Raw genomic sequence first — 11,301 nt, forward strand, 5'->3', positions numbered from 1 at the left:
AGATGAGGAGAAGAATCCACATCACTTCACTTCACTTTACCTCCGCTGAGGAGTTTCTGTTCGGCGATCACGGGGAAAAAATACGTTTTTCCTGTCCACATTATTGACCTAATTGGAATTAATAACAGTTTTGGACAAATAGCTCGCCAAAAGGAAGATTATTAAAGAACATTGTACTATTTCACGATGGCTTTCATGGTAAAACACGTCGTCGGAGGTCAGCTGAAGAATCTGACAGGAGGTCTGACAGAAGACAAACCTGAAGGAGAGAAATCCGAAGCGGCTGCTAAAGGAATGACACAAGAAGAGTTTGAAGAGTACCAACAGCAGCTAGAGGAGGAAAAGTAAGACAAACCTTCCTTCATACCTGATATCAGCGTATTTCTCTTAAATGTGTTGATGTTTTTGTGAGGTGAACGCTGCTGTGGAGAAGCGGACGTTTGGAAATGAGCGCGCGTTTTTCGCGCTTCGGTGGATATCGCGCGCGCGCGCTCCCAGCTGCTCATTTCGCTCAGGGAGATTCATGCTCAGCCAGATATGAATAATACTCCACATTATTTACATTACAGTCCAACAGAATTGCGTGTATAATTCAGAATATTTTACCTTTTCATCGCGAATTCTGTCAAGTTGGTTCAGACATTGAGAGGTTTAGCATTTATGAAAGTTGTGTATTCTAAAGTAGTATCAGAACTGATAATTAGAACTGAATGAGTTATATCTGTTCTTAAGCATGTGAGAACAAATTAAAAAAGAAAGATGAACCACTTATAAAAAAGTAATGTACCATAGGGATACATTATTACCATATTAATGGACAGTGGTATTTACATGGTACCCCAATATACTTACCATGTTTACCGCGGTGTATGTACCATGATACATGTCCAAAAACACAATATTACCATGTTAGGCATTTTACGCAGTATTAGAATCCACTCATTCTCGTCTCAGGTAAAATTATTTTAATTAGTATTTTACACCTAGTTTCAATCACATTTCCCAATCAGAACATTTAGGTCCAATTAAACACTTCTTGTGAATTGTGAAAAAACGAAAGAATTAGGTTGTTATAACCATCATATTGATCAAGCCAAAACATTCCAGTGTTCTTCATATGCTTTGTCTTCAGAAATCATCTCATAAAGGACTGACTTGAACAGGTGGCTGTGTTGACAGTATGGTTTGCATAACTGCCATATTTGGAAAATTGTGATTTCACAGACTTCAAATGGCTGTGCCGATCTGGCAATCCAACTCATTCCCTCGGAGAGCAGATTTTACATGCTGAGAACAGCTAGTTTAAGACTGTTGACTTTGACATGGAATTGTGTGTTTAATCTCTCCAATCAGCCAAACCACCAAGATCTTTTGCTGCTTATTGATATGGGGATTATTTTAACTATTCATTTGCTGTGGATGAGCATCAGTCGAGTGTCAGTGCGAGTCTAAATCCCTGAGATATTTTCGTTCGTACTCGTCTTCTCATTTAACAGACACTTATTATACGGATGATCCCACTGGAGAAATCATAAAAGGAAGGTTCAATAAGACAGTACCTGGTGAAACTCGTCCATTAGTGTGTAATCCATTACAAGTGCGTCCATTCTGTTATGACCTTTGCTTTAGCCCTGGAGACTTTTCACCTCACATGACCTTTAACAATAACGTAACACATCTTGAGGCTAACTTAAAATCCCCTATTCTGCTATTTTAAAGGCTCCTAATGTTGTTTTGGCGTCTCCTACAACAGGTTCACATTCATTCAAGGTCAAAAACACTTTAATGTCCTCATAATCTCCACTGCAGCTTCAGCTCTTTTCTCTGAAACGCTTCCATCAAAGATTCAGTCTCTCTAAGCTCCGCCTCTCTGAGAGCTGCTCTGCTGTGATTGGTCAGAAAGCAAACGCTCATTATCATATCTGAATCTCAGCTCTTGATCACAGTGATACGAACAGTAACGATGGCGTGGGTTTTACCGTATCAATCTCAGAAAACAGCGTCTTCTCGACACGAACAACACGAACCAAACTCTTCCAGTCTCAGATACACTACAGTGTTTGAGGGCGGAGCTAAGAGACGCTGCTCAGCCAATCAAGACCAGAGGCTGGCATTATGCTAATTAGTTACAAACCTATTCAAATTCAGCAGGAAGTGAGACAGTTTAGAATCAATTCTTTCTTTTAGGAGACAATAACTCAGTTTATTTGAAGTTTGATCTTTTACAGTTTTATTACACACTGCATGAAAGGCAATACCTGTAGAAGCACAGAAGTTTTATAGTTATGTATTAAGTAAATCCATAACTAATCAATTTCTGTGTTGATTATTTCCAATGTTTGATAAGCTGCTGATTTATTTTATTTTATTTTTTACTTTTTTTTGTCTTAGGAATTACAATAAATATTATAATCAAATAAAATTTTAACTCTAATTTAACATATTTTGCTGATGTTGATTGTCTCATTGCGCACTTATTTGAAATATTTTCAGCTTTCTGTAATGGACGAATGTGATTGTTGTAAGCAACTGTTCGTTTCACCAGACTTTTGGCAAATAAACCCTAGAAATCCAGTCAGTCTGAAGTTTTTTAATGCTCTCTTTGAAGGTATTTATTCCACAAGATTCCTCGGCGTACAGAGGAAAGCAGTTTAATCCTCCAGAATGACATCTCTCTCTGTGGACGTAGATTTGTTTTAGCTCATGCTAAAATGAAGCGAAACTGCCTGAAATGGCTTGTCATGACAGAGATGACTTTTTAAGGTCAATTTAGGTCTTATATGATCATTATTCAAATAAGCATCCCCAAAAAGTCCTAAAATTTGTCCAACCAACAATCAGTTCAACTGCTGTTTAAACTAGGAATCGGACAGATGATGCTTATTAGCTTGAGACTGACATGTTAGACTAGCGTAGATGGATAAAAGATCAAAAGAGCCTCGAAGAGCCCAGTCCGTCCCCAGATTACAGTGTTTGTGTGTGTTTGAGATGCTTCTGTTCTCATTTCTCCTCAGGCAAGAGCGAGACACCAATTTTGCCCAGAAGAAGGCGGAGAGGGCGACCATCAGGACTCACTTCAGAGACAAATACAGGTTGCCAAAGGTAACAATTAATCACACATCTGCCCACACTATTAAAACTTCTATCCCAACACCTCGCTCGTCAACACACGGCTGAATCGCACATTTCACCACCAAATAAGGTGTTATATTGTGCATAAAGATATTATTAATAAGGTTCCTTTTGTTAATATTAGTTAACTGCAACATGAACTAACAATGAAAAACACTTCTAAAGCATTTATAACATGAACAGTTGCATTTTTATTAACTAACATTAACAATGATTATACTCTTATTGATCATTGTTAATGTTACATTTAATCATTTAGCAGATGCTTTTATCCAAAGCGACTTACTAATTTAGCCTAATTTATAGGGGTGTAACGAGACCCTCATGTCACGATACTGATACTATTTTATTGCGATACTCCAAGACTTATGATAAAAGGTTAACAAGAAATGAACTGTTGATTAAAATGCTAAATTTGATATTTCATTGTGACTGTAAATGAATAGTCTTGGACTTGGTGCTGAAACCCAAAGCACAGGACAATAGAGACGCCAGAATAACAATATTCATGATTCTGAAGCTGAAAATACAGAATTATTGTAGATGAATATGTTTGCACTCTTTCACTGACTAGATATATTTAAAATAATGTAGGACACTTTTACTGGTAACATCAGATATTTGCCATTATCAGGACACACAAATATTCCCCCATTGCATTATTATACATTATATTCAACATTATATATAATAGTTTAATGTAGTACTGACACTAAAACTCTGAAAACTTAAATTTTTTCTCACACAGTAATTTTTGTTTTGGGGGAACTATACACAATACTAGGGCTGGGCGATATGGCCCAAAAAAAAAATCACGATAATTTTTTTTATATCAGTCGATATCGATAATTATCACGATAAAAGTCAAATCTTTATTTCTTTCAAGTTTAAAGGCAGATTTTTGCTCCTAAGTGAAAGTTGTAGAAACCAGAGCGTTAATTGTGGTTTTAAACTACTCTTTATTGTCAGAACATATCAGGACAAACACTTGCCAAACTGGTGAACATTTCACAAATCTGAGGTAGAACATTCAAACATTTGTCATTTTTCCTTAACAAAATAAATATCTTTATTGGACAATTAATTTCTTAGTTTCTGCATGTGCTAATTTTGATTTGGTAAAATGTAATATTCTGACTGTTTGAGTTTTATTAAACTTAACCATTGGTCATCCAGTATCATGCATTTAGATCATGATAACCTCACTATCATGGCAAAATGTAACTTTATGGTTTCTATGGTATTTGTATGAAAAACAGTAGCCTAAATACATTATTAAATACTGTAATTATATTCCATCAGTCCTTTAATACATCGTCTACATTAATAATATAATACAATTCAATATGTATATCCCACATTTCATGGTGCAGTTAACCCTCTGGGGTCTGGGCTGTTTTTGGGGCCCTTGAGATGTTCTGACATGCCCTGACATTTGTGCTTTTTTCAGTTGCTTATAAACATATTAATGGCAAAGGTGTAAATTCACTCTATAAAGCACAAACAGGGCTACCATAATATGTGAGCCATGTGTATGTACATGTTTTCATTTTTGAGAGAATAATGTTTATGCGTGGTTATTGAAAAAAATAAAAAATAAAAATTCTGAAATAAGGCCACAAAACACATAGTAAATATGTGTCAATAAGACTTTTGACAAATGGATGTCCTCGCCTAGTGTTTTTTCTTCAAAATTATGTGAAAATAGTCTTGCTTTATCGTTCACATAAAACCATACATTGATTTAAATTGATGTAAAACAGGTTTTGCTTGGAAAGCCAATATGCGAGGGGGAGGAGTAGTTTACACCTTAGATTACAGTGTCCCACCCACTTTGCATAATGATGAGCCATTCACTCAGGTGTGAAACTGACTGAGCCACAATACAAGAACAACAGATATATTTAGAAGACTTATATTGACCATTTAAGATTTTGCTTACATCTATCTTGTAAATATGTTTTGCTATTTTATTAAAAAGGTTACAATTACAACAATAATTACAATTTCAACAATATTTCAAGTGTACTCTTTCTTTGTAAAAAAAAAAAAAGATTATAGGCCTACATTTTATCTATGTATTCATATTTCAGTCGATTTTTACTCATCTCAGTAGCAATTCAGTTTGCTAAAACATCATCATTCATTCACACACGCGATTTAAATTTAACTTCTGGCAAAGATGAAGTTGACGATAGGCTATTGACTCGCGATCTTCGCAGTAGGCTAGTGTTTTGGATGGTTTGTTTAGAACCAGCTTTCTGTAAATATATTTCACATTTTTTAGACATGTGAGGCGAGTATAGGCTACGGTCTGGTTCATGATGATCTCCAGTTCAAGCACCTTATGTTGTGATTGCTAGCCTATATTTACTTTAAATCCAGGAAATTTGTTAATGAAAAAATTATTAAAATTAAGATACAATTGATACAAAACGAAATTCGTTTTAAAGAAAGGATTTGTACTTTCTGTTTTGAGGTCTCTGTGAAAGTTTGAAAGTCTTTTAGTGCTTTTTTTAGAGCGCTCGCGTCCATAATGGAGAACTGTCACGTAATATTGTTTTTTCCTCATAAATGCGAACACGAAAAATAAAAGACAAAAGACTTTTAAATAAAACTTACTCTGAAATTGTGTTCTCGGCGGAATTCGCTCTTCAAAATGCTGTCGTTCGTCCTCTGAGGAAAAGGTGCATTCTTCCTCGCTGTCCAGAATCATCTGAAGGGAGTCTTTATTACCGGAGAAGCGTGTCATACTCAAAACGCGATGAACTATCAGTCTGAAGTCTGATGAACAAACTGTGTTTTTATGGCATTGATCGGGGGGCGTATGCGATGCATACTAGATCAGGTAAACTATTTACATGTGAATCGCGCCGGGGGCGGGGCGGCTGCAGCTCATTTAGAGATAATGAAGGGAGAAGGAAAAACGGTACCTCTCCTTGCTTTCAAAGGGATTACATGAGTTAAAAACATTTGTTTTTTATATAAATTACTTCATTTAAAAGAGGAGATTTCAAGCTTCATAAAGACATATCTCACGTGCCTGTGTGAGAAGTATTCGCTGAGTTATGATTCATTTTCGGACGCGTTTCAGAATGGACTACACGGACAGAGAGAAGGCAGAACTCGCTTCGTGATTATTTTTCTTTATTTGGCAAAAAGCACAACATTTTGTTTTTATTGTGAGTATACACAAAAATAATACACATTTAACAGAATCGATTGATGTATGAAACTTGTTTTATAAAATCAAAGTCAAAAGAGTATTTGGGGTCTCAATTCAACTCATAAGGAAAAAAGCGAGCAGATCACGCCGGCGTGATCTCCGACCTCTGAGGGTTAATATTACTAGGCTAACGTTACAGTAAATCCATGGTAAATGATGGGAATTTGTAGCCGGAAAAGCCTTCTGCGCTCCGTGTTTCTCCTGTGTTTGTCAGCGCTGTTTCATCTGCTTTTAAACTGGTTTAAATCACTGAAACATTTGTGTTCTTCGCTGAACTCAAGCGCTTCTCACTGGATCTCGTGACGAGAGCGATCAGAGTAAACGCATCGGCTCTAGTGAGCTCGCGCTGCCGTTTGGACTTTGAGCCGAGCAGATAAATGGTCCGTGTGGCGCGCGGTTCAAATGAGTTTCGTTCCGCTTTTGGCGCATAAACATTATCGAACATTTATCGAACTCTTGATATCATTTATCGAGAAAAATTATATCGCGATAATTATCGTTATCGTTTTATCGCCCAGCCCTACACAATACATATTGTTGCATTTTTGTATTGCAATATATTGTGACATGATATTTTGTTACACAACGCACAAGCGTTACACAACTTTACTGCTGTAAAGCCAAACAATCTCTTTTCCTATTATCACTGTAAAGCTGCTTTGAAACAGTCTATGTTGTTAAAGCGCTGTATAAATGAAGGAGACTTGACGTGATCTTGATCTTTCCTGTAGCTCAAACAGTGGAGCACTGGCGTTTGCAACGCCACGGTCATGGGTTTGATTCCCAGGGAAAGCAAGAACTGATAAGAATGTAAATGTGTGCCTTGAAATGCAATGCAAGTTGTTTCGGATAAAAGTGTAAATGTAAATGAACTGGGCCTAATGTATTTCATTCCTGTTTTTCAGAACGAGCTGGACGAGACTCAGATCCAGGCGGCGCGAGATGACGTTGAGCTCCCCACTGAACTGGCTAAGATGATCGCTGAAGACAACCAGGAGGAGGAGCAGAAGCAGTCGGTCCTGGGTCAGCTGACCAACATCCAGAACGTGGACATGGGCCATCTGAAGGGCAAAGCTCAGGCCACGCTGGAGGACCTGAAGAACTCTGCCGAGAAGTGCTGCGTCATGTGATCATCCTCTCCTCATCTCCATGCTGACAAACATCCGTATTCATATATCCAGTGTGACGTGTAGGTTTCATGATGCTAATGTTGTTCTAGGAGTTTAAATGTCATCAAATATACACACCCTGCTCAGAGAATCTCACGGAAAACATGCTCAGGTCGCATTTCACCTAACGGGAAAGGTATATTTTGCATAAATTATGTTCTCATGAAAGTAACGTCGCAATGCAAATAACATGCAAGTATAATTTCTTGACTTTGTGGTGAAATACGACATGTTTCTGGAGATTCACTGCTCCGGTCTGAATAGGTTTATTACAGCGATAGCGTAGCGGGTTCGTGGAGAAACGACTCCCCAGACAGCAACATAGTGTTGGCTCAGATCCGGCCCACATACGGGCCATGTTGAATCCACATGTTCCAGATGTGGCCCGGATCTGGGCCATGTTGAATCCACATGTTCCAGATGTGGCCCGTATCTGGGCCGCTTCGAATCCACATGTACCAGATGTGGCCCGGATCTGGGCCGCTTTGAATCCACATGTTCCAGATGTGGCCCGGATCTGGGCCATGTTGAATCCACATGTTCCAGATGTGGCCCGGATCTGGGCCATGTTGAATCCACATGTTCCAGATGTGGCCCGTATCTGGGCCGCTTCGAATCCACATGTACCAGATGTGGCCCGGATCTGGGCCGCTTTGAATCCTCATGTTCCAGATGTGGCCCGGATCTGGGCCATGTTGAATCCACATGTTCCAGATGTGGCCCGTATCTGGGCCGCTTCGAATCCACATGTACCAGATGTGGCCCGGATCTGGGCCGCTTTGAATCCACATGTTCCAGATGTGGCCCGGATCTGGTCCGCGTTGAATCCTCATGTTCCAGATGTGGCCCGGATCCGGTTCGTGTTGAATCCACGTTCCAGATGTGGCCCGGATCTGGTTCACGTTGAATCCTCATGTTCCAGATGTGGCCCAGATCTGGGCCGCGTTGAATCCACATGTTCCAGATGTGGGCCGGATCTGGGCCACGTTGAATCCACATGTTCCAGATGTGGGCCGGATCTGGGCCGCGTTGAATCCACATGTTCCAGATGTGGGCCGGATCTGGGCCGCTTTGAATCCTCATGTTCCAGATGTGGGCCGGATCTGGGCCACTTTGAATCCTCATGTTCCAGATGTGGGCCGGATCTGGGCCACTTTGAATCCACATGTTCCAGATGTGGGCCGGATCTGGGCCACGTTGAATCCACATGTTCCAGATGTGGGCCGGATCTGGGCCACTTTGAATCCTCATGTTCCAGATGTGGGCCGGATCTGGGCCACGTTGAATCCTCATGTTCCAGATGTGGGCCGGATCTGGGCCACTTTGAATCCTCATGTTCCATATGTGGGCCGGATCTGGGCCGCGTTGAATCCACATGTTTCAGATGTGGGCCGGATCTGGGCCACTTTGAATCCTCATGTTCCAGATGTGGGCCGGATCTGGGCCGCGTTGAATCCACATGTTCCAGATGTGGCCCAGATCTGGGCCGCGTTGAATCCACATGTTCCAGATGTGGGCCGGATCTGGGCCGCTTTGAATCCTCATGTTCCAGATGTGGGCCGGATCTGGGCCACTTTGAATCCTCATGTTCCAGATGTGGGCCGGATCTGGGCCGCGTTGAATCCACATGTTCCAGATGTGGGCCAGATCTGGGCCGCTTTGAATCCTCATGTTCCAGATGTGGGCCGGATCTGGGCCACTTTGAATCCTCATGTTCCAGATGTGGGCCGGATCTGGGCCGACACTATGTTGCTGTCTGGGTCGCTACGTCTGTATGAAGGGCTTATGGGAGCAGGAATGGAGGTCCATCCACACAAACACCTTCATGTTTCACCTTAATGACCCCTGATGTCATTAACGCCCTTTGACCTTTCATTGAGTGCTGCTGTTGTGTGCAGGTGGTTTGATGTCGTCGACCTTTTTCTTTCTGGTTTTCCCTCTTTATTAAATAAAACAAAAAAACAGAACAGACAGTAACAGTGTGTCTGCCCACATCTGGGCCGCGTGGAATCCACATGTGGGCCGGATCAGAGCCGACACTATGTTGCTGTCTGGGGATAATGATCTTCTGTTGAGGTGAGAACAAAGGAGTTCATGTTCTGTGTCTTATGAATGAAGCCATACTGGGATTTGGGTTTTGAGTGAAGGAGCAATAAGTGAAACGACATAAAGCAATATTAATATTCCCATCTCTGATCTGAAGGACAGAGCTAATAGCCAGTTCATGTGAAGAAAAAGGCTGTATTTTATTTGACCCGTAAGATTATTGTATGTTTATTTCTTTATTAATGGCAAGAGTGGTGTTTATTTTACTTATGCCCTCGATAGTCGTTTCCGTTGCATAAGTAACGTAATTACCAATGTGATGCATTCATGTAATTATTCTTCTGTAATTTCCAGACCTTGCTGATTTTTGACTGTTGAAAGTGTAATAAATATATTTGTACAAAGATTATGATGCATGTGATGTGATTTCAGGCTTTGTGTGATCATGCAGTGCCGTATCTGACCTGTAGGTGGAGGTATCGGACAACAGAAACAAACGCTTCACTAACACTAATTCAGCTCTCATCAGGAACTTTATAGGTAACAAATAACCTTTTTGCAAATGAACATTGAGCTTAGGTCAGTTTCATTGCTTAGAAGTGTTTTAATCACCTTTTAGCTGTTTTGAAGTTCACTAGTCCTGCAGTGTGACAGAGTTTCTCATGTACATGTACAGCTTTTCTACAACCATTATAATGTTCTTTGAAACTGTTTTAGATGCAGTGTCACTGCTTGTCATGTCAGTTACCCAGCTGTGATTTAGTGTATTTTACCTGACTGACTCTGTTTACATTTACACATTCATTTAGCAGACGATTTCATCCAAAGCACGACAAGCGATTCATCATAGAGAGCCGCAGGTAACACAGTTTCAGACGCTGTTCAGACAACACAGCCTAGACCAGAGACTGAGGAGAGGGAAAGCAAAGGGGACGATTGTTTTATACCCAACTGAATTTTTTTTTACAAAAATATGGTGATATTGGGATTTTGATTAAGAGAATTTGACATTTCCAGACTGAATTTTTAAGCGGTTTTAAAAATCAACAGATTTTTAGAAGCAGATTTCCCCCACATAAGAAAAAAAAATCATGCTTGTAAATCATAATTATGACAAAGTTGTAATTTAGATTTTTTTATCTAATAAATTTGGCTTTTTATGTCCTAATTTTGACTTTTTGTTATAATTTCAACTGGTCAAAATGTTGATTTCTTGTGACAATTTGAACTTTTTGTCATAATTGTGTCATTATTATGACTTCATAATTTCGATTAGTCATAATTTTTTTGTCATAATTTCAATTTATAATTATGACTTTTTATGTGATAAATTCGATGCTTCATTATTTCGATGACTTATGTCATAATTTTGATTTATGTCATAATTTAGACTTTATATTTTAATTAAACTTTTTGTCATATTTTGACATCATAATTTTGACTTTAGTTATAATTATGACTTTGCCATAATTCTGAGGACTTGTGTCATAATTTTGACTTTTTATGTTATATTTATGACTTTTTATGCCATAATTTTGACTTTTTATGACACAATTATGACTCATAATTTCTACGACGTGTCACAATTTTGACTTTTTATCTAAAAAATTTTTTTTTGTCAATTTAGATATATTTGTCATATTTGACTTTAGATTTTTTTTGTCAGAATTATTTATAGTAACTAAATTACTCATGATTCACCAAAGCATGATTTTCCCCCTGACGTGT

General features: G+C 39.1%; 1 protein-coding gene across 1 annotated transcript; it reads left to right on the forward strand.

The window, feature by feature from the left end:
- Positions 1-186: 186 nt before the first annotated feature.
- On the forward strand, positions 187-7,488 carry cplx3b (complexin 3b; the record flags this gene model as incomplete). The annotated part of the gene is made up of 3 exons (XM_081372928.1): positions 187-344; positions 3,015-3,102; positions 7,264-7,488. 3 exons carry the CDS (start codon positions 187-189, stop codon positions 7,486-7,488), a joined length of 471 nt encoding a protein of 156 aa, XP_081229054.1.
- Positions 7,489-11,301: the final 3,813 nt, after the last annotated feature.

Source organism: Scardinius erythrophthalmus (genome assembly GCF_964197995.2).
Source record: "Scardinius erythrophthalmus genome assembly, chromosome: 8".
Classification (NCBI taxonomy): Eukaryota; Metazoa; Chordata; class Actinopteri; order Cypriniformes; family Leuciscidae; genus Scardinius; species Scardinius erythrophthalmus.